Raw genomic sequence first — 25,079 nt, 5'->3', positions numbered from 1 at the left:
AGAATACATACAGTACACGATTACATACAGGAATACATACAATACAAGATTACATACAGGAATACATACAGTACACGATTCAGACAGGAATACATACAATACACGATTCAGACAGGAATACATACAGTACACGATTCAGACAGGAATACATACAATAAACGATTCAGACAGGCATACATACAATACACGATTCAGACAGGAATACGTACAATACACGATTCAGACAGGAATACATACAATACACGATTCAGACAGGAATACGTACAATACACGATTCAGACAGGAATACATACAGTACACGATTCAGACAGGAATACATACAGTACACGATTCAGACAGGAATACATACAATACACGATTACATACAGGAATACATAAAGTACACCATTACTTACAGGAATCCATACAATACACGATTCAGACAGGAATACATACAGTACACGATTCAGACATGAATACATACAATACACGATTCAGACAGGAATACATACAATATACGATTACATACAGGAATACATTCAGTACACCATTACTTACAGGAATCCATACAATACGCGATTACATGCAGGAATACATACAGTACCCAATTACTTACAGGAATCCATACAATACACGATTACATACAATACACGACTATATACAGGGATACATACAATACACGATTACATACAAGAATATATACAATACTCAATCACATACAGGAATATATACAGTACACGATAACATATAGGAATACATACAATACACGATTACATACAACAGTAATTAAATATCGTTGTATATATCAAATATCATATTACATGTCATATAACCTACTGTTCCATGACTTCTGACGCGTCTTGTTTTGATGTTTTCGTTCAAAGAAAATAGAAACCAACTGGAGGTAATTTTTATTTCACCCAGCCGGACCGGTAACCATTGTCAGTTACCTTTTGTCGCCGGAGCGGATTTCGTCCTTTAAAAGATCAGTTAGCTTTTGTTCTTCCACCCTCGGGAAAACCTTTGTTTCTTTGTGTATTTTGAGTTAATTCCTTTAAATGCTCTGAAGCTGAATTCTTTTACGTTTGCTCGAGGACTGTTCTATTGATAGCGATGTGCTCGAGACTTTCACGTTATTGTTTGTAAAATGTAATTTTTCGACGGGATCCGTAATTGTCAGTTTGTGAAATTATCAGTTGTGTTGTTCCTCACGCCGTTGTGGTTGGAGGAGAAAGAAATTGTAAAAATTAGGGATTAGTTCAATTACTTAGAACAGTATCAATGAAAAGAGTAGAACATTTGAGAACACAGTCATGTTTCATGTGTTGACAGACTTTTCTGTGACAGTACCACAGGTCCCAATGTATCATCGCGCGTGTGAAGATCACTACACTCCAACCGCCTTCCCTAGACGGATAAAGAATAAAGAACGAGCACACCATCAAACAGGCCGCTGCGATGTAACACCGGAGCCTCCATCGACAGCTTAGGTAGGGTGAGGCTACCCTCGGGACAGGGGCCATTACTGATTCAAGATGGCGGCACCTTTGGGAGCCCCTAGCCTCGCACCTGTCTATCACAGTATTCCGCTCAACATACTACCTCCAGAGTGTTCACGTTTTGAGCGAGGAGGGAAACGTATAGTATTGCGTTAAAACAATATATCGTAGTATGATTACTTGCTAAAATTGTGGTTTTTATTCTTTTTGACAACCACTTGAAAATCACGTGCCATGCAGCTGACTTCTAACTTGAATTGAACTTTAAAGTGCTTTGAAATAATACCGATTCGGGATGGAGAATTTCAGTGCCCCACAAGTCTTCAATTCTTTACTTCGCGGACTCTCGCTCCACCCACTATCAGTTCCTGGGTTTTGTATTCAACGGACTCTCGGTCCACCCACTCTCAGTTCCTGGGTTTTGTATTCCGCGGACTCTCGGTCCACTCACTCTCAGTTTCTGGATTTCGTATTCAGCGGACTTTCGATCCACCCACTCTCAGTTTCTGGATTTTATATTCCGCGGACTCTCGGTCCACCCACTCTCAGTTCTTGGATTTGATATTCAGCTGACCTGCTCCTCCCAGTTCTTGGATTCAGTACTCCATGGCACGCACCTCCCACTCCAAGATATTGGATTCTGTACTGTCAGTCACGTTGCTCCCATTCTTAGTTCTTGGATTCTGTACTCCGCGCACTCTCGCTTCTCTTACTCTCACCGCATGTATTCTTCGGTATTTCATATAGTGTATTTTCATTTTCCTCATTCTCTTTTTCATAGCTAAAACAATCTCATAGCTTTATATGTCGATGACAGCTAACACTTCTTCTAATTTCGATGCAATTCATATCAAGTGAACACTAATACATGAATATGCATGAAGATGCCCCATAAACTCACATTCACGCCCATAATTACTATAATAATAGCTGTGAATAGAAATATTGAATAACAACTTACACGGAGTGGGTGGTTTGCGTCCATACTTTCGTGGTTACGTACCTATAACAAAACAAAAAGCCACTTAAAAATACTGTAAATTTCAAAATTGCACAATTGAACAAATTTTAATTGAATGGTAAGGTAACAAGAAGTGCGTTACCATTGGTTGGAATACCTATCAGGACAGAAATGAAAAATAAAAGTAAATAAATGAGCGTAGCCTAAAACTATAGAACCTCTTTCCATGGACCGTCGAGACGAAGCTAGAGTGTTTATTATAATCATAAGACAGGTCATGTATAGTTATAGAGGTCTTAATAAAAAGAATAATAGTTTTAAAAATAGAAACTGGGCACTCTTTAAAAAAAACAACAGGCCTTGATTTGGTATGTGACATAGATTTGTCCAATATGCACGTGAGTAAACCAAATTTGATTCAAATTGATATAAGATGTGTTAACATACCTGAAGAGGTTTATTACATTCATGGTTATTTATTTAATTACAGAACAAAACTGAAAATTAAATTAAGACAGAACTGATCATTAAATATGATGAGTTATATTTGCTTGAAAATACTTTTTCACTTCAGAGCTTCTCCTCATCCTAAACTTGGGTAAATCCAATATTTTCACAAGCCTTTTTGCTATATAGTTTTGTAGCTTACTTGATCCTAATTGATTTTTTGAAGTTTCCTAATATATACATAAAATTATATCGGCTTTTATACGCTTGACGTTTAAAAGCATCATCAAATTTTTGTATGGACTATAATTTAAAAATAACGCATTTTAAAAATTATATACAATTTTCAACCAATCCCTACTAGCTAAAATGTGAACATCTGCAGATTGGTTTTATAAATAGATTCTCGATTGTCAACATAGTTTAATAACTTAAAATATTATTATCTTCTGTTTGAACTTTCATTGTAATTCTGTGTGACATCAAATTTGGTTGGAGTACATCCAAAATAGTATAGGCCAGTAAAACTTGTATTCTAAAACACATAAACCTAATAAATTGCTCACATTCTTGAGGTTCCCAGGGCCGACAACAGGGCTGAAATATTTTAAACTATTCTAAGAACTAAAATTGTTGAGTATGGGGTGCCGTAACACAAAAACAATGAGCTATTGAACGAATTACTCTCTGGGCATTTTCCTCTTAAGGCTTTACATTTGTCAAGAGTTTAAGTGACTTTCAAGCTTGAAAGGTTCACTATATAATTGGCATTGGTCAAAAAATATCTAATGGAAAAGGAGGGGAGACCTTGTTAAAATAAGTGCCTTGCTTTTAACTTTACAATAAATCAAATTCATTAATTATTGAAGATCATGTAAAATTGAGAATATTTAATGTTTAGTAGCTTTCGGTCCAACATAAATTTGGGAATTTATTCTATGGCGTAATTATTTTTTATTTAATTATTATAAGAAATCTGGTAAGATCCAAAGTCCAAATTTTAACAGAAAAGGAACAAATATTACAAAATTGTACGTGTTGGTTTTTGTAAAGGACAATGACAGAATAGGCGCTGTACAGCCATGCACAATCATCATTTGTACTATAGCTCAATGGGTACAGTCTGTTCTTGTTCTCATTGACCTATTGCTACTAGAAACAGAGGTCATGATTAGGTTTGTAGTGTATACAATTAGAGGTGTGAGAAGTCTTTACAGTCGCGGAACTGTTAAGTACTAAGAGTTCGCGATGGTTAAGTAAAATTTCCCAGAAGGAACTATAATACGATTTAATATATTTCAATTTTGAAATAAACAAAAGCAAATGTATAACTGTTTCTTATAAATATTTATGGTTCATAAATATATAATACTACTGGCTAATCAGTGGATACATCCTTGACCACTATTATTAACAATAAGGTAGATCCTTAATAATTTAGTAACAATAAGGTACATCCAAAATTAAAAGAATCTTCTTAACAATGGCTACGTTAATCCAAAATTGACAGAACTTTAACAATGATTAGGTTAATCAAAAATTTACAGAGCCTTCTTAACAATGATTAGGTTAATCCAAAATTAACAGAGCCTTCTTAACAATGGTTAGCTTAATCCAAAATGTACAGAGCCTTCTTAACAATGATTAGGTTAATCCAAAATTAACAGAGTCTTCTTAATAATGATTAAGTTAATCAAAAATTAACAGGTCCTTTTTAAATATTATTAGGTTAATCCAAAATTAACGGAGCCTTCTTAACGATGATTAGGTTAATCCACAATTAACAGAGTCTTCTTAATAGTGATTAAGTTAATCAAAAATTAACAGAGCCTTTTTAAATATTATTGGGTTAATCCACATTTACAGAGCCTTTTTAACAATGACTAGATTAATCCTTCAGACAGAGCCTTCTTAAAATTGATTAGGTTAATCCAAAATTGACAAAACCTTCTTAACAATGATTAGGTTAATACAAAATTAACGAAACTTTCTTACCATGATTAGGTTAATCCAAATTTACAGAGCCTTCTTAACAATGACTAGATTAATCCAAAATTAACAGAGCCTTCTTAACAATGAATAAATATTCCAACATTGACAGAGCCTTCTACACAATGATTTGGTTAATCCAAAATGTTCAGAGTATTCTTAGCAATGATTATATTAGGTTAATCCAAAATTAACAGAGACCTGTCAGTAATAATAACGTCAATCTAAAATTAAAATAGCCCTCTCAATAATGATAATGCCCAACCAAAATGAACAAAGCCTTCAAAAATATTTCCTTGTTGCATCTTTGTATTGACAACATATGTACACACAGTGTGCTATTACAGTCATTTATATACCTGTAAAACTGTTTCGAGTGTAATACCAAGCAATAATAGTTTCAGTGAACTCAACGCTAGTCGGATATGGCTTAGCTGATCGTCTGCTTGTACTTCATAAAACCCTTTCATCTAATAAAGCTTGAATAATAAGCGGATTGTAACTTCACGAGGATATCTGTACATTTTGAATGTAATTAATTTCATGGAAATATATATGTATTAAGTATGCGTGTATTATATATGGGTAATGAAGATTCTTGTAAGATTGGAAAATTTTAATTTGATACCACTAGTATAAGGTTACACATTTTCCAATTTTATTTATGAAGTTTCCTGACGATGAATTCTTTGACTTCAAAAGGCCTCGAAAAAATAAATTAATGTTGTTAAATGTGTGTGTATTCATTTACTTGTATAGTTAAAATCTGAAAAAAAAAACATAATAAATTTAAATTAGACTGCGTATATTCAATAACAATTATGGGTACTGAAAAAGGTTTTTTATTTTAAATAAAAGTAGTTCGAATATATTTGATTTTTGAAGGACTGCTCTATACGAAGCTTACAATTTTTCGTAATGAACTTAATATGCCTATTCCCTTCATTTAACGTCCATGCAGCCCTATGTTTGTTTCAAAGTATAAAATCATACGTAGTGAGCTGCTATCTTGGGAACAGTTTTTATTTTTACGATGTGGATTTTGTAATAACGCCAAAAACATGCTTAATCGTAATGCATTAATTTAATCCTTTTTACTAGTTTGCAATTATTAAGTAAAAACATTGATAGACGGTGAACTGTAATAGACACGAAATAGGAAGTGTATGTTTCATTGTAGTAAGTTCACCAAGTTTCGGTCGATAGTTTGTAGGAGTTTGAAATCTATTAGCGCTCAAACTAGTTTCGAAATTAGCTGGCCTACATTGCCTTTCTCTTGATTTGACCACAAACTCACGACAACCGGGAAACCAATCAGAGGCCGGCGAAGGATCAAAGGCCTAGGAAGTACAGCTACTTCTGGCCAGCCTGTATCCTGATCCTTCCGTGTAATTGCAGGTCTCTAAGTTGGGAATGAACCTTGTCTATGCAACCCGCATCCGATTGATACAGTACGCCTACTATTTGCGAGATCTCGAATTGTTTTAATCGATTTAATGCGAAATGGTTTAATCGATATTGGCTTAATTATTTACTCACCTACGCATTTGCATGAATGTCCTTATTATCTGGAGAACATATATGTCTATCAATCCTTCAATCCAACAAAACACAGTAAATTTGAAAATGGCGTAGTGTAGCGGGTACAACGGTTATCGGATCAAGCAACGTCGGGCGTGGCTGCTGCTTGGATGGTGACCGCTGAGCGATCCTGTCCTTGAAAGCAGCCCGCCTGCCCGACCATTGGTGGTGGTTCGGAAGTCACGCCGTTGGTCCCCAGGTTAAGTGTTAGAGAGGGCTTCTTAGCCCTAACATAACCTGGTAAAATAAGACATCTTTACTTTACTTTTAAATTTCAAAATGTACAATACTGAAAAAACTGAACAAATTATAGTCTAATGCGTTTGACAAAGAAGTCACGAATCACAACAATCATGTTATGTTATTAGCTCAATATATTTACTGCCTAATAAAACATGCTCATTACAGTAGCCTATTACATACGTTCTGCATAATTCCCATCCATACACTTCTTGTACCAATTATTACACAATCGTTTTTACCTGTGTAAATTCATTTACTTTCAAATTGATAGAAGATAAATTTATTTAATCTAAAAACACATTTGCTAGTTGACAGAATTTACGATTTCTTCACCACAATAATTAATTAATTTTATTGCGGAGATTACTAATTAGGCATACACCTTCAATTAGGCTTTAGTTTGTCATGACAATTTCAACAGGCAATTAAAAATTAGGTTCTTAACTAGGACCACCAGACAAAAAAATTCGCGACGGTTGCGGTAGGTCTCGTAAATTGTATTCCTAGGTCTGGCCGTAGGTTCGCGCTGTGGACTGTATTCCAGAGAGCCAGCTCTCTCTGCTTCTTCTTGTGTTTGCCCTTCGGTCTAGTTTTCTAAAAGACTTTTAAAAAATAGCTAAAACACAACTGTGACATCTAATTGTTCTAACTGAACAATAAATAATGTATTCGCACATGTATTACAGCTATACATTTATTCAAGATGAACACATTCATTGCAGCTCTATCCCAAACGATCCTAATTAGTCTAATAAGACATCAAGCGGTTGTATGTTGCATTCAAGGAGTTAATTTATACAAAACATTTTATGAGGCCTATTAAGATTTCTTGTATAAAATAAAAGAATGGTTATAGTCTCTGGAAAAATTAATGATTGTTTTGAAATTATTAGAAGCCTACGGATTCCCCTCCTCGACATCGCCTAACCCACAATTCCCCACGCTATTACCCTCCCCCCAATCCCATCTCTTATACATTATTCCGTCTAACCGTCAATGATAGGCCCCTACTCATTCATCCTCCGCGTTATTTATTTACAGAGCGCTTAAAACTTCATTGGCTTGTCGAGGTACCCAAGATTAGCAGGGCTGGGGGTCTTTACTTTTTTACAGGTTCTTGAACTAACGACGTCATTACAGATGGATTTCCCGTCCGGTCAGTTGGCTGTCCAACTAACTGTGTTCTGTCTAGGAGCTTATATACTTTGCTGTCCACAAGAACGGAGCAAATTGAATGATTCTGTCTTTTGCGTTATACGACCTCATTTCTTTAAACGTTTCCTACGTTTAATAAGAGTGTTTCTCTGATGCATTAATGCTATGAACACATTTTTAGACATGTATTACATCAATACGTGAAAATAGGTAAGCAGTAATCAGTGAGCGGCAACCAGTAATAATTGTTCCTTATCTTATCGCAAAATCCGTTTTTATCTGGTATTGGCGCAGGTCCCGGGTAAACGGACTGTAGGTCCACGTCGTAAAACTGCCGGAAGCATTTCTTACCTACTTCTTAAGGGGTGGACAGTAGGTCCACGGTCCCGGCCTGGGACCCATTGTCCGACTCACGGGTTTCTTTTGACGAGGGGTTGATAAGGGATCGTCGTACTCACACTGTAGCACTTGAATGGATGTTTCGAGATCTAAACTCTATATCTGCTAAATAATTTTCAGTACACTACATAAGACAGCTGCAAAAAGAATGAAACGAAATTATATACATAAAATAAAGTCAAGGTAGTTACGCCATTTCTAACTTAAGAATGTCTGTAACGATTATAGTGTCTACTGGTATACAGTATTATACAAACGATGGTCCAATATAAGGAATAACTAATACAAACTTACTGTAGATGTTTATGATTCATTAGGACAATGCCAACCAAATTAATCAGATAGTAATATAATGCTATATGGAATTCGTTAAGATATAATCCCTATTAGTAATCCACTTCATCGTATGTGATAGCTTGAGTAAACTGTTGTTAATATTTGCTGCTTTAGCAGTACGCTGTGCGAATGTAGTGGAAGCATTACTGACCAAAATAAAGAATAAGTGCAGGTAGAAAAAGTAATGCACGGCCAGGTCAGTTTTGAAAAGTAGGACAGTTAGTCCACAGGTGTCGGCGTGGACTAACTGTCCTACCCTGCAGAAAAGTGACGTCAGCCACCCTCGTCAAACTAGGCGTGGACCTACAGTCCTACAATCCAGGTCCCGGTTTACCTATGCAGTCGCAGTGTTTTGTTGTACAGTGGTTGAGACTTGATTGATTCCTATTTATGTGAATTTCTTTGGCGGCAACAATATAAAACGATCGATGCATTCGAACAAATAACAAAAGACATTGTTGACTTTTGGCCACCAACAGTTTAAGGAATTCATTTAGGTTAAGTTATGTTGTGTGTGTGTTTTATTGAAATATAGTGTTTTGTGTAGAATATAGTACAGAACATGTGTTCACTACATCAAATAACTATTTCAGGTAAGTTAAACACTCTAAGTAAACGTAGAAAACTTTTAAAGAAATGAGGTCGTATAACACAAAAGACCCGAATTATTACCAAATCTTCATTGCTTGGAACAATTCTACAATTGTATTGTAATTATCAAAATTACAGTTAATAGTGTACATTACAATAATAACAGTTAGAGCTAGATAAGGAACAAAATGTTGTGTTGACATTAATAAATTAAAATTCTATATCAGTAAAAATATGTGTAAAGTTAGGTAACAGTTAAACTACTTCGTGTCTTAAAAGCAATAAATAATAATTAATAGTGAACAAAAATTCAAAATTCTAACGAAACTATATTTACAATTAATATATGACTGAGGATTTGGGGCTTTAATTTAGTGTTCAGTCGTACAGTTGTAATTCTCTAAATTAGAATTTATTGCCCTTATTTTGATCTAATTTATATTTCTGTTTACTGATAGCTTATTCAAATTATTGGTCCTGACAGTCTAATTTACTTTATTAATGGTAACCCAGAAACGGGTTACTAAAGGGTACATAATTTCACAGCAAGATTAATTATAATTGGGACTTTTTCTTTGTGGTTTTTTTTTTAATTCTTTTACATTAAAATTTAAAACTTTCGCCAATGGCGCAGTGTAGCAGGTACAACTGTTATCGCAAGATAACCAAATCAAGCGACGTCGAGCGTGGCTGCTGCTTGGATGGGCGACCGCTGAGCGATCCTGTCCTTGCAAGCAGCCCGCCTGAACGGCCATTGATGGTGGTTCGGAAGGGTCCCCCAGGTTGTGTTAGAGAGGGCTTCTTAGCCCTAACTTCGCTGGGTAAAACGCCAATACGCCTTTAAGGACTCGCTTAGTCTCGCAGACGGAGGTAGGCGACGCCCCAAGGTTAGGTAAGATGCACGTTGAGGACAACCGTGACAGTTATTCCGAAGCTTAGTACACAGACTTTCATCATAGTGTAGGGCAAGACTGAGGCTCTCAAACCCCAGAGGTCAGGAGTTCGATTCCTGGATAGTCAAATACAGTGGGTTTAAACCACTTAAAATAACGTTTAGTGTAAATTAAAATGTAATTGGCGAAGAAACCGTCCCTAAAAGTATCGTTGTCTGAGCCTGTATTCATAATTTGGCATTAATTATCGTAGGAAGATAGAAAATATTGGCACAAAAAAAGTTTCAGTTGTGTATAAATTATTTGTTCCTGATTTTTCAAAGAGCAACTAGGACACATTAAACCATTTTACTCTCTTTGTTTTTCAAAGTACCTATGTGAAGTTATAAGCTGTACACGTTCAACATAATTATTGCTTATTAAAAATTACAAAATCTTTGTTTAATATGATAACATTCTTTGATTAGAGTTAGTTATTGGCGATGGCAGGTTTTTAAGGTTTACTGGATTTCGGAAATTTGCCATTTTTATATGTTACAAATACTATTTATATACGTTTTGTAACGTCCGACATTCGATTGCTCTTTCAAGATGCTATTGTTAATTGCGAAAAAACAGCAAACACCATTTGAAATCAATGAAAGTTTCCGATAAAAAACCAAGGAATTGAAATGCGATCTGACTTTGATAAGGCATTGTGTTATGGATAACTAATAAAATAGTAAAAAGGGGATCCAATTTATTAGTATTATTATTGTGTTACCGACAGTAAATACGATGAAAATGTAGGAATAAAGTGGGATCGGACTTAATGACATTGTGTTACGGAAACATGAATATTAATATCGGTGTATGGAACGAACATAAAGGAATCATATGGGAACTGATTCACTTTCATTGTGTTCCAATTCAATGAGATCCATACAAGCTTTGTTTCACTACACAAAGACTATTAAAAAACATAATACGACATATAAGAAAAAAACTGTCTTCATCTACAATGAAAAAGATTGTTAGTGTAATGAAATATAAACAAAACTACTCTTAATCCGTAACTTGTACAAGTTGTTAGTCTTTACAGTTTTTCCAAGTAATGTAGGGTTGTATCTAACTTTGTTGGTGTGATGTTTAATAAAATTATAAAGTTAATAGGTTGTAAATGTATACCACAAATAGTGATGTGGCCGGAAATATTGCCAGTGGGCGGGAACTGAAATGGGAATATTGCCGGGAATATTCTTTGGTCTAGGAAGAATCCCAAAAATCTGGAATTTATGAAAATTTGTAATTTTGAATTTTTTAACAGTTATATAATCTTAAAACCAGGTTAACTCAGTGAATTCATACATTTTAATCAAAGAATTATCATTCCATGTATTAATTTCCTGTAAAAACAATTTCCTGGGAATTTAAAGAACTAAACGGATTTCGATTCCTAACCATTATTAAAAATTCAAGCATTTTTAAATAAGTACAGTAACTTCATCTTGGAACTCATGTTCAAACATCCTAGATCTAAAATATTTAAAAAAATACTTATTTTTAATAAATTCACTTTTTCATTATGTTTTTCGGCTTTACAATTTATGATTGTATAGTTTTAGAGTTTGATTTAACCATATAGCTACTGCTTTTACCTATTAGTTTTAGTTTTTCGAGCTTTCTTCCAAATTAATCATAATTTCCCGGGAATTTATGAATTTGGAAATATCGCTGGCAACATTCCCTAGGAATGTTTCCTCGATTTTAAATTCCCTGGAATTTTACATCACTAACCACAAGGAGATGTAATCGGTCCACTCTTCTTCTCTATTTATAATACGATAATGAGACAATTGCGGCTGATGTCGCAAACGAGTTAGGATAGGCTAACGGATGAGGGGTTTCAAACACACAACGATGACAAATGTACGCAACAATTACTTGTGCTAACCTGTTCACAGCTGGTTACAAAGTTTACATAGTCCGTAGCCGGTGGTTACATAGTCCGTAGTTGTGGTTACCGAGCTTCACTGTGGTTACAGCGTCGCACGCATTGGCCAATTAACTAAGATGCGTCGAGAGATCTAATCGCTTTCTGGCAAGTCTATAATTTTCACATCTAATTGGTTCCCTAAGTAGAGCCCTTGTAAGGGTCAAGGGCTTAAAGTTTCGGAGATGTTCAAAGCGAACGTAATCTCCAGTTCGACTTTCCTTATCGCCTAAGGGGTGAAGGGAGGACGAGGAGCAAAGTTGCCGAGTACATATGGTATGTGTTCTGTAGAATACAGTTCAAGCATTAATTTAAATTAAATTCTCATTAAGTTGTGCCACTCTTTTAAATAAAAACATCTTGATTTGGACAATTTGTTTAGTTTCTTTTGTTTTCTAATTGTGTAGTTTTTTCCGGTAAAAATTATGTATAAAGTGTTTTAGATGACTAGAACATAATTTTCAAAAACGTTTTTAAGTAAACATGAACTGTTTTTGTTGGCATTTAATTCGTCCAAGTTGCATTATTGTTGTAGTAAAACACAACTTAGTTTGGGAATTTTTGTTTTGAGATGACAGAAGTTTGGTAACACTGAAGTTTGACAATCTGTGAGATTTTTCGTATAATACATGTGTTTCCATATATGTTGGTTACGTTTATGATACGGTAGCCTTGTTTTAACAGGAGTCTTATTTTGTAAAAGTTTAGTTGTTCTCTCACTTACTGAAATGTTTTTTACGTTCTTTTACGTATTATCGTGTCTAGATCATCCAACATTCGTGGTTTTTTTTTTTTTTTTTTTTAAAAATATAAAAGGTCAGAGTGGTAGGCCCTAAATAACAACCAAGTCTAACTCAACTGCTTCGAAGACTGGACCTTCAATAGTCTATTTGATGAAAAAAAGTTGAAAGAGAAACCTCTTAAAAATTAAAGAACGGTTTAAGAGAGCCAACCAGAAAGCAAGGTTTCTAAAGGAAAATTTGATGAGATAGAAGCCAAATATAGTGGTCCTCCTGAGCTGGCCTTTACTAAAACTCTGTAAATGAATAAAATTCCGTTTTTCCGAAAGTAGTGTTTTTACTATAAAAATGGACATTACTCAAAAAGTACTCAAGATAAAGATCTGAAACTTTTACCACATATTCAATTTGTTATTTCAAAGTTACTAAGTGTTTTTTTTAACTCATTGGACATATTAACAGAGTAAGCAAAACATATTATCACAGTATAAAAACACGTTTTTAAACTTGTAATTTTATTTATTGTTATAATTTCAAAATCAGACAAAACTTTTAGAAAACAATCTTAATAGCTTCATAACATAAAAGTAAATATGTGGTAAATATTTTGTGTTTCTAATTTAACTGGGGTTTTTTTAATTGTACAAATTAACATTGACAGTATAGACAGTACCAAACCTCCTTAAAGAATCGCGTTGGAAATTTCTTCGACTAAATAAATAATGATTACATAATATTTGTGTGAATTTGACCATTAGTTTTTAAAAACTAAAATTCCAGATTGATTAAACTGGTAACTTCTGGTAATTCTACATCTTTAATTGTCTTTTCTGTGAATTTGACCATTAGTTTTTAAAAACTAAAATTCCAGATTGATTAAACTGGTAACTTCTGACAATTCCACATCTTTAATTGTCTTTTCCGCAGCTTTTTACGAACATTGTATTATTCAGGTCGGTCCACGACCTGAAGGAAAACCTGGACTCATTCCAATTAGTTACATTTCAGTGCAGAGCTTATTTTAAAATTAAATAAGGGAAAACGTTAAATTAAGCCATACAACTCTTTTAGGGGGAAAATAAACGAAATTATAACAATAATTAACCGTTCCTGAAAGCAGAAACACTCTAGACGAGACGAGAGCGCTTGGTGCGATCTATCGGGCTTTTCCTCAACTACCAACTCAAGTGGGCAAACAAAGAAAAGAGGATTTTCTTTTATTTTCGCCAAACATTGTTTTAGGAATATTTTGACGTCGGGTATCGCACTTTAAAGCTTAATTGCTGGTACAAGCGGACGACCATGGAGACAGTTATAATGTGAATTAGCCTAAAAGAAATCTTAATTTTAATCTGAAAAAGATGTTAAGAAAATAAATGCAAGCATATACGAAGTTCGAGTGGGCCCTGATTATCTTTAGGTTTTTGTCCCTTAATTAGGATCTAATCTCAAAGGCACCTTATTTAATTCAGTTTAACTTTGATTTGAAACAGTTTATACAGTCCAGTGATAGTAAGTATTAAAATCATTAATTACAAGTATATTTATCGAGAGTTGACAGTGAAGCTCCACCCACAACGCGGTGAGTCCTAAAAAAAGAAATCTTTATTGCAAAAGTCCCTCCGGTCATAACAGTGACGAAATGTTTTCCAACATTGTAAAGCAGTTAGGTTGGCACTACTGTTGACCGCACGTCACCACTGTGACGTCAGAGGTGGGCGGGGCATCACTCTCAACTCTCGGTGAACGACTAGAGTGGGCACTGCTACCTTGGACTTCCAGTTCATACACGTTCAAATCATCTGCATCGTTAGAAGAAAACGTGATACAAGCGGAATGCGGCGTTTAAATATTTCGATACAAGTCTTGTATCGCAGTCTGCCGCTCTAGAGGAATGTCGTAATACTGACGAAGACTGCAAAAGAACGATGACTGTTGGTTCTTCACTCGGTGATTTTCATCCGGCATTTAGTGGGTTGTATGTCTCGAATATGAATGGTAGTGATGACTGGTCTTTGATGCTAACATCATGAAAATAAAGAATTGACAATAGTAAAATTGTATTTTCCTTCTGCACGATGGCTTGGTTAACTCAGGGAGCAGAGGTCTTCTTAAATTAGGGATTTTTTCTGAAATTGAAGGCTTTGAAGCAATATGAAAGTTAAAAAGGTATGAATTCTGTATGAAAATGGCCTTGATAAAATTTTTTTAACCGAATTGTTTTAGTGTTGAGGCTACCTTTCAGTCGTCTGGAAATATGCATAGTTCGTAGTCTATATTGAACACTTAAAGCAACTGATCAGAACTGTGATTGAATCAGTTATCCAGAAGTCCTGATCAATATATGAGAGGAGATCAAAGTTCGCTTGCACAGGGTGATTCATCGTGCTCATGTTGATCTCAGATAAACTGACGTAAAACTTTTTGAGTACTCTTTAATCCTATGTTAATCTCACTCTTGTGCTGTACATTGCTTTGTGAACACACTGTACATTGCAGTCGTAGTAAACTGACTTACGTAAACTTTTAAGCTATATGTGTGTGTGTGTGTGTGTGTGTGTGTGTGTGTGTGTGTGTGTGTGTGTTTGTCTGTATGTCCTTTATAGAATTATAAACTATTTGAACGATCATTATGAAAATTTGTATGTTATTTGTTGTTGTTAGAAGGTTTATATGCTATTCCCATTAATGTAACTCACCACCAGGCGGCGCTACAAAATGTAAAGGTTATCAAATCGCCTGCACATTATAAACTGCAATTACAAGACAGTTACGTATATTAAATAACCAAACACTATTTGAAGGCGCTTAATGTTATTATGTATATTCGCTTTAAAGATACATATCTGGTTGAACCTAAACCTTGAGTATTAGACCACTTTATAATCAAGTACATCTACGTGTACAATGGCTATAAAAATACACAAATTTTCTTGATCATGGCAACACAGCAAATATCGACGTTGGAAACACAATTCACGTCAGCCAGAAGTGCACATACACGGGCAAAGCTTACGAAAAGCCGCGGGAAACAGCTAAGTAACTATCTTTGAAGTTATATTTCATGTAATAGTTAATCAGGTAGGCCTACATTTGACAATAAATAAATAATGGGACATTTTTCTTTTAACAGAAACATGAAAGAAGCCGCCGGAAGGGTTTAAATCAATCCGGCGTACAGTGAACAGTGATTGTAGACAAAGATATCAGTTTCGTCTGGCGAGGCTGGAAGCAAAATATTGTCTTTGAAGGAACTCACAAAGGGCGAGTTCGGTTTGTATGCGAGTTTAGTGGAACTTCCAAGAAAACATGACGGCCACAGGCCCACGAGACAATATTGACGGAACTCGACGAGTAATTCTTTTACGCAACAAGTTAGTACTTCCGGTGAGAACGTTGTTCATGTTGCTAAGAGAATAATGCAAGTTGAAAAGGATTTATTGCTGAATTGCATCCGTTTCCCCTTTAACTTACATTGTCGGAACATAGTATACGTACGGGAAGAAGAATTAGTATTATGGCAATGAAATATAGAACTCATAAAATTATATTTTTAAGAATGTGATAAGAATCAGTTTGTCACAGTACAAACAATATATTTATAAAAATATAAATTCTGATGAGTACCTCCTTTTTGACTTTCGACTTTGGTCACAAAAAAGTGCTCTTTAAGATTAAATTAAAAAGAGCATTGCTGCCTGATGGGAATATATGCTACAGAATATACGGGCATATAGGCTAAAGAATATGCGGGCATATAGGCTAAAGAATATGCGGGCATATAGGCTAAAGAATATGCCCAAATAAAACATAAGTCATATAGGCCGCTCACCTTTTTTTGAGAAAATTGCGGAAACTTCTCTTTTTTGCCTACTATAAGAGTAAAGCGGATAAAATATTTCCTGTGATTTACGATGATATCAGCATTATTCCGTTGGTTTATACTTTTATTCGATAACGTCACATAAATTGGTGTTTAAAAAGAATTTATACTTTTAAGTAGAATGTTAACGTATATAAAACATAGACAAGTCTTCATATAGATTGTACCACAAGCTTGTTTTTTATTCAGTATCCATTTCTTTTTTAAATTAGAAACAACCTACATTTTTAATCTTAGCTTCCCTTTGATAACATATTATTTCGATAAAACATATTCGTATTAAAACTATTTAATAACGCAAAAGACTTAATTACCAAATAAATTACGTTATTTTATGGTTTAAATGATATAATTTTATGATAACTGACAAGCGATAGAAAACTGTAGCAGGCCTGTGAATGTTGAATTAAGCTCCAGTTCACCTTTATCTTAGTGCAGCATCTGGGATCTGACGCTGTTATAGACTTTGGCTCCTGAAATCTGGAGTCATGTTCGTCTGAAGAGATCCATAACGTCTGATGCCAAAACGAGTAACGACTTCAACTGGAGCTTTTTCGAAGCTGACTTTTTATGGTTCTCTTGAAATAGTGCAACAGCGTCAGATCCCAGCCATTGCTCTAGGAATAGATTGATACGAATATTTAATATCAAGTTAACACAACTAAACGATAGCAACGATGCTTTCAACGATGATAAAACTATACGAGAGCTATGGTGTATGTTGTCATGGGTTTACGGCTTATTCGGTCCACAGCTCGGGTTATCTGGGCGTGATAATTAACTGATGTAATTAATGTAATCTCTAATTACAACTTAATCACGCAAAGTATGTATTGTGTACTTCGCCGATATCATGCATTCAATGTAACGACGGTACTATACATTAAACGCGATATTATATCCAATAAATGTTTTAAAATGTACTTTTATACTGATTCTAATTAATAATTTTGTTTACTATCGTTAATTACATCTTAGGTAAACTAAACTTTGCACATGTATTCATCTTATTACGTTGGGTTAATTAAAAAAAACTAAATATATATTATATATCTATATATTCCCTTATTTCAAAATGGCCCTCAAATAATTGCCTTCAATACATTTAATTTACATACAAATAAGAGCTACTAGTCTCACGAAAATATTACGTAATAATTTATTTTTGATTTATTATATGAAAAACAAGTTTAAAAAAATAATGAAATAACGCCGAATTTGATTTATTCAACCACCAATCAGTGAAGTCTTACAAATAACTCCGTGGCACAGTAAAATTTGCAAGAATTATTGGTATATGAATGAATATAAAACACAATAACGATTGTCTAATTTGTGATTTGTACAAATAATAGGCATAATAATTATCTCAAATTGATGGGAAAATGTTTAGAACAGCTAAGGGTATCCAAAGTTTCTTGTGAAGAAACCAATCTTGATATGGTGATATAAAATTACTCTTTATAAATGTATCAATCTTTCTTAATTCCACTATTTACTGGTGACCTTACCCTTCACAACCATTAGAATAAAACTAGAAATTCTTTTAAAAATAACCCGGAAGTTTTTTTAACATCCTTACGACACGTAGGAAGGCTCAAACGTTAATTAAAATCCACACTTACCAAACTTTCCACTGGGTTATTTAAAAAATGAATCTCAAGAATATTACATCCCTTTACGTAGCGTTCCGCAAAATGTATTTGTGTGTAAGAAAACAAAATTAAAGAGTACGCCCCAAGTATAGGGCTAATGCAGTATCCAACGCAGTTCCCTAGCGCAGCCCCTAGGGACCCAGTCACACCGACAGGCCATAACTTCTGCTAACTACTGCATACATTAGGAACATATAGCCTACGTGCTACCCCCACTGCAGGCCTTATATTGTGTGGAAATCATTGCTTTCGTTGCGATCAGCTGGGATATCATTGTTAGGTGTGTCATTTCACGATGTTGTTATATCAACTTCTCAACTAATAGCGACCCTTGGTGTTATTACCATTGCAAGGTTTGAACGGACAACAGGATTTCGTACATTTGCCATCATTATATGTGGCAAAATAAATAACACAACGTTCACTAATTATTTGCTACTACTAATTATATCCTCACCTGACGAAGAGGATAGATTACAATCTTCGAAACGTTGTTATACATTTTGTAACAATTAACGATGGCAAATGTTTGAAATCCTACTATCAACCATTTAATGTCAGGTTTAATGTGGAAACCATTTGATTTTATACAAACATTACTGTGTGTTGGCTGAGCGTTAGCGAAGCCTATAACTCGAGGGGCTCGAAAAAATTAATTTATGTCTGTTTCTAAAAAAGCGCCTTATTGTACTAGAAAATACTAGAAGGAAAATTTCAAAATAAAATGAGCAATGAAATATTTATCTTGTATAATACTTAATTTATTGGCAGAGCGCTAGTGAAGCGCATCTCTCCGGGGGCTGGAAACATTTAATTTTCCATGAAGCTCATTTATATATTGACAACATCTAGTTCGATGATGATTAATCTTCCTCCGTGTGATTTTCTGAGCGTTAGCGAAGCCTTTAAATTGGTTTGATAGGTATCCGTGATGGCAAAGAGAAATTCACAGAATAAAAAGTATTAAAATTATAAAATAATAGAAAATAATAAAGACAATGATTTAAGGAAAAAACCACATTTTTCGCTGGTAAAACGCTATTTATATGTGACCAACAGAAATTGTGTACAGCGCATTGCAATAGGCCTAATACAGGAAATCGACACTGACACCGGAACAATAGAAGTTGATAGGGAACATGTCGGCCATTATACAGGTTAGAACTGTTGCCTGTCTTTGCCACCGACTTCGACATCTGCCTTTCAACTGATCGTCGCTTCCTGTTCCGGTCTGAACTTGGCGGCACTTGGCACAAAAACTAATGAACTCTGCAGTAGACTATGTACAGTTTTAAGAGATCTTTAAAAAACCTATTTAGCTATTAACGTTATAAAGCTTATTCATCGACTATCGAACATCTCTGCCAAATATCTATACTGTGTAAAGCTGTTTTAAAATATTGATTTGTACATTCACACTGCACAAGCAACGGCTGTTTTTCTTATGTAAGTAGGTCCATTGATTTTCGTTACCTTATAACGCAGTTGTAAAAAATCAGCTTGTGCATAATATTGGTTTTTTCAGTGCGCTATCATTAAACAACTGATACCTTTCAACTGTGACTCACCAGCTTGGCGCTCCCGGCTTGTGCAAGCGTATCTTTAAAGTGGCTGTGCTCGTTTATGGGTAGACGGATTTCTTTGAAACACATACCGTTAGAATCGGTATAAAAATGACTAAATAATTGGTACCCTGTGCATTTTTTATAACTATACCGGTTTTTTTGTTATCTGACTTTAAAAGATTGAAACAGACGCCATTTTGAAACGGGTAAAAGGATTTTGTTAATATTTTATTTTCAAAAAAGCCTACCAAAGTTTAATGCAATTCTCAAGTTTCATAACATTATCTTAACTGGTTCAAAAGATAAAATATTTGTATAAAACACACATACAGACAGATAGACGGTTTTAGGATATTCCTTCATACGAACTTTTTGCTCATTTTTATATGTAGCTAACAAAATCCAACAGTATTTAAATACTTTTACTGAACACCCTGTGTACTAGGTAATAAATAAGTTTTAATTTTGCTTCCGGTGTGATGAAAACCGTTGTTCACCACACAGAAAAAAATGTCTTTGGAAGTTCGTATTTCCGACCTCAAAAACAACCACTTTTGCCCCGGTGACGAAAACCACTATTATAACCGAATAATTGTAACAGATTAAGTAACAGCTGGCGCAATTGACATGTTTGGTAAAGATCGACAAAGTAAGTGTTTTACAGACAAGAGATAAGACTTTGTTTATCTTTACGGAAGTATCGTGGGCTTATCAAAAGTAAACAATGGCTCACTGATAACAAGGATTTCGCCGGAAACTCTCGTCACGTTTGTAAGACCCTATTTTAAGTCAACACTCCTTTTCTTAGGAGTAAATGACGGTACAAGATCCTATTTAGGGTTACAATTCTTTCGCTGTAAATGAAGCTGTAAAAACTGTTTTTACAATTAAACTCCTTTTCTAGCTATAAATACTGTACTTATAGTTTATACCCCATCCTTCATTTCTGAGCTAAACATTAATAGAACTATGTATTATATTTTACATCTCTCTTGTAGCTCTAATTAAAGTAGCAAGACCTATATTATATTTATACCCCACAGGTATTTGGTCTTCCGATCATATGTTAGTTTGGTTATTTAACACATATGTGAAAGAAACGGCCTAATACAAAATAATTGAATCTGTGGTGTACTGTAATGGTAGCACATTCACCCGGCAATTGAGAGATCCGGGTTCGAGTCCCGGCGGAGCAAGTACTTTTTGTTATTCAATGCTATATATATATATATATATATATATTATATATATATATATATATATATATATATATATATATTCCGTCACTAAATAAAGAACACGGTTTTTATTATGAAGAAAACATTAAAAACAAAAATAAAATTCTCTTCACACACGTGTAACTTACAAATGTATGCGTTCTTGTTAAATAGAAAATACTTAGAATAGACACCACATAAAAATAAACATTCGAAAAAATGAGTATTAAAGGATGTTATACGCTTAATTAATGGAGACTTTATATAACGTTTATAGGTAAACTACTTATAAAGTAAAACTGGATTATACTACCTAATAAATTTATAAACTATTCCAAAAGGGACCTATTTTTATTGGAAAAACTATTTTCTATTATTTCATGAAAGAAAAGTCACAATTATTCAATAATTTTACTTTTTCACAGGAGGCTTTTCGACATCAAAGACGCCATTGTCAAGATGTGAACCAACAATTTGAAATAGTATAATAAATATTTTACAATTTAAAACAATTATCAGCTGAATAAAGCTTAATACAAGAATTTTTTAATTAAAAGTAAAATAAATTCAATATTAATAAATAGGTACCGTATATGTATAAAAGTTAGGGTCAAAAAGAATTTAGTTATATTTTAAAGGAATTGTGAGTTTTAAATCGGTTCAAAATCATTGTTCAAAGTTTTATCTTTATGTTTCTTTACGTATGTTTCATAAGCGTCCAGTTCCTCTTGTTTATGGACTTGTTTTAGTAATGTGAAGTTTTTAAAGGTGTGATTTGTTTCTAACGCATGTTTCGCAATAGCTAATATTTGACAATTGGTTTATCCTTTACAAAAATCTAGGTGTTTCGTGAATCATTTTTGTACATAAGCAATGAGTTATGTTTTTGTCTATAGGATATTATAAATTCCTTTTCATCGTTAAGCCGTTCCTTTCGGAAAACGGACGGGTTTTTTAGGTTTCACAATAAATAAAATAAAATAAAATTCATTGCGTTACTTTTATAAATTAACAATACGATATACCGATATGGCAAGTTTACATTATCAGGACTTAAAACGGGCAACTCCACAAGAAAAACGAGTAACTCCGCAAGAAAAACTGGTAACTCGGCAAGAAAAATGAGTAACTCCACAAGAAAACGGGTAACTCCACAAGAAAAAGTGGCAACTCCACAAGAAAAAGTGGTAACTCCACAAGAAAACGGGTAACTCCACAAGAAAAACTGGTAACTCCGCAAGAAAAACTGGTAACTCGGCAAGAAAAATGAGTAACTCTGCAATAAAAACGGGTAACTCCATATGAAATCAATTTTTAGCGTTTTAACACGAAACAAAACACGCTATTAGCTCGGTTGACTGACAGCTCGTTCTGCATGCAAGCTGTCGCCAAGCGGCTGACTCGACGTTCTACAATATCCGTCCCTGTTAGGACCAAAAATTAATTACGTAAGGCTCACAATCGCGTGACCAGCTCCTTCGATTACACAGACTACGCTAAGGTACACTTAAAACAACGCGCAAGCAAACTTGGTCTGTAAGGACTTGCCTGCTATGAACCGGTCTGATAGGTTTTAATTCAAATAGAATTTACTTGTCTTGCCATTTCCGGACAGAGAAGACAGCTGTAGGTTTTTACGTAACGTTTAATTAAACAGTGCATGTTGTAGGTCTGAACTGAAATTGTGTGCGTACTGTTAAAGAAACTTTTCATTTAATGGAGAAGTAGCAAGTCACTGGAAAACTATAAGTAATGAGATGAACCGGTTGAAAATAATATCCGCCCTTACGCAGTCAGAGAAAACTAATTTTATACGCGACTGCCTTCTTTACATATTAGCTTTTACAAATAATACTGATGAACGTAAATTTATTAACAGTTTTTTCTCTCAACGGGTTCCTTAATAATAAATATATCTATATGTTATTATTGAAATTTTTAAAATTAATCATTACTTTATCAATAACGTTGTATTCAAAAATTTTATTTTAGGTCTATACATCGTCCTATCCTATTGAATAACGTAGGCACATTATTGTGAAATCAATGAGAGGTTTTTTTCTCCAAACTAAAATTTTGATGTGAATGTTCAAGGGAAAATATATTTTGAGTCTAAAGTTTTCAAAATACTTTAAGTTAAGTATTTTTTGCACCAGTGAGAAAGAGTGGTATTGGTTTTTCTCGAATTGGACCTTTGATACTGTACTTTGAATTTGTGTATCTTTAAAAACCTGCCATAACGAAAAGGGTACTACCAAGGTTAAGCTGTTAGTTTATACTGTGTAATAGTCGAGATATTTTTTTTTAGTAGTAATTAGTAAAGATACTCAACTATTTTCGAAAACTTCTGTCATTGAGGTAATTAAAAAATACATATTTCGACGAAACCTATAGACAAGAATAAAAAGTTTTTAATGTTGAAACACTGCTGCTGCAAGATGTGGAGATACCACTTTGTTGTCATGTGTCCATTTTGTAAAAGTGTGTCCTAGGTATATTTTAGAAACAAATTTATTCAACACAAATTATTGTAAGCAAATAACAGGGAAAAGAACTTTGTGGCTGCGACTATATTTTGTGCATTTCGTTGTATTTTTCAATAAAGAGAGAAAGATGCGTCTTCACTTTATAAAATTTCCAATCGCGAAAATAAATAATCAAAACATAAGAATTATTCGTATAATGAACAATAGAGTTGAAAAGATTGGTTGGAATTAGATAACATTTAAAAACGCCAGTTTGTCCTAAAAATACCTTACACCAGGATAATACGTATCAGAAACGATGTTTTTATTTACTGCATTAATTAAAAATACCAATTTTGAACGATCAGTACAGTTGTAATTTAAAATATTATTCTATATTTAACGCTAACTTTTCCTTATTTGAAGGGAAAACAGTTTATTGCAGATATTTTACATGGATTATTGAAAAAATTGGTGGAATGCAGATTGCGCTGGAATATGCGAATTGTTTATTTGATTGCGAAGTTAAACAAAATAACATATTTTGTAGTGAAGTTTATCACTTTATGTAAGCAGCGATTCTATGTAAAATCGGTTAAATGCAAACACGAACTTACAACAATTTATAACTTTACAACTCTTTGAAATGTTTACCGGTTTGTTTTGAAAGCTTCTCTTTTGTTTTAATAATACTACTCCACTACAAGGTAGTTCCAAAGTGTAACCTTTGTGATGCCTGACGTGTCTCTTGGTGGCGCAGCAGGGCTGTTCGTAGTAGGTAGCCCAGTGGTTGCCGTATTCGGACCCATCCTTGAGTTGGGCCCAGACGCCCAGCTCATCCAACAAAAACACCACCAACACCACCCTCAGGGCGACCATCACTCGCGCCATGATCACAGACAGACAACAAACACAAACAAACACTAAACTACGCAGGAACTATGCGCGCATGGGACGGTCTCACATGCCGTAGTCACAAGGGGCAGATTTCTCGGTTGGGACCGAAAGCGCCAGGAATGAGCATACTGTGGCGTCCACAAATAGCCGATGGCAAAACCTGTTGGGACACAAAGACCGCCTTTCCGCCGCTCGGACTTGTCACCCGACCTGTGTACGTTGTAACGCCTCACTCGCACACCCAACAAGAGATCGACAACGGCGCGGAAGCGTTTTGCAACAAGGGTAGCTTGTGCTACGACCCTGAATCGTGAACAACGCGAAGTAAATGCGCGAGTTTCACTAGCCCCTCGCGCGACAAAGGCCAGTAAACAACTGACGGAAGCTCGGCAGTCGCTGAGAATGCAACAAAGCGGCTTCGGGTGGGTTCGGCCGTCTCCGCCTCGTGTGGGGTCGGCCAGTTCCGGACAGTCTCGGCAGCCGGTTCACGCTCCGCCGGTCGCTGTCTCTGTCTGTGCGGTACAGTCACTCTTGCAAGTATTCCAGGGAAGGAATCCTGTACGAGATAACCACCTACTTCCTTTCTGTCGGCCAACTTTTGTCCCCCCCCCC

The 25,079-nt window shown here is 34.8% G+C and overlaps 1 protein-coding gene across 1 annotated transcript in view; it reads right to left on the bottom strand.

The window, feature by feature from the left end:
- LOC124366254 (semaphorin-2A) overlaps nt 1-24,858 on the bottom strand; it is a 420,155-nt gene extending 395,297 nt beyond the window's left edge. Inside the window, exon 1 of the mRNA XM_046822650.1 lies at nt 24,296-24,858. Within this exon, the coding sequence (XP_046678606.1) occupies nt 24,296-24,461 (166 nt within the window). The 5' untranslated portion in view covers nt 24,462-24,858. The remainder of the gene's footprint in view (nt 1-24,295) is intronic.
- Nucleotides 24,859-25,079: the final 221 nt, after the last annotated feature.

Source organism: Homalodisca vitripennis, chromosome 7 (genome assembly GCF_021130785.1).
Source record: "Homalodisca vitripennis isolate AUS2020 chromosome 7, UT_GWSS_2.1, whole genome shotgun sequence".
Lineage (NCBI taxonomy): Eukaryota > Metazoa > Arthropoda > Insecta > Hemiptera > Cicadellidae > Homalodisca > Homalodisca vitripennis.
The sequence above is the reverse complement of the archived record's forward strand: the minus strand, read 5'-3'. Positions and strand labels throughout refer to the sequence as shown.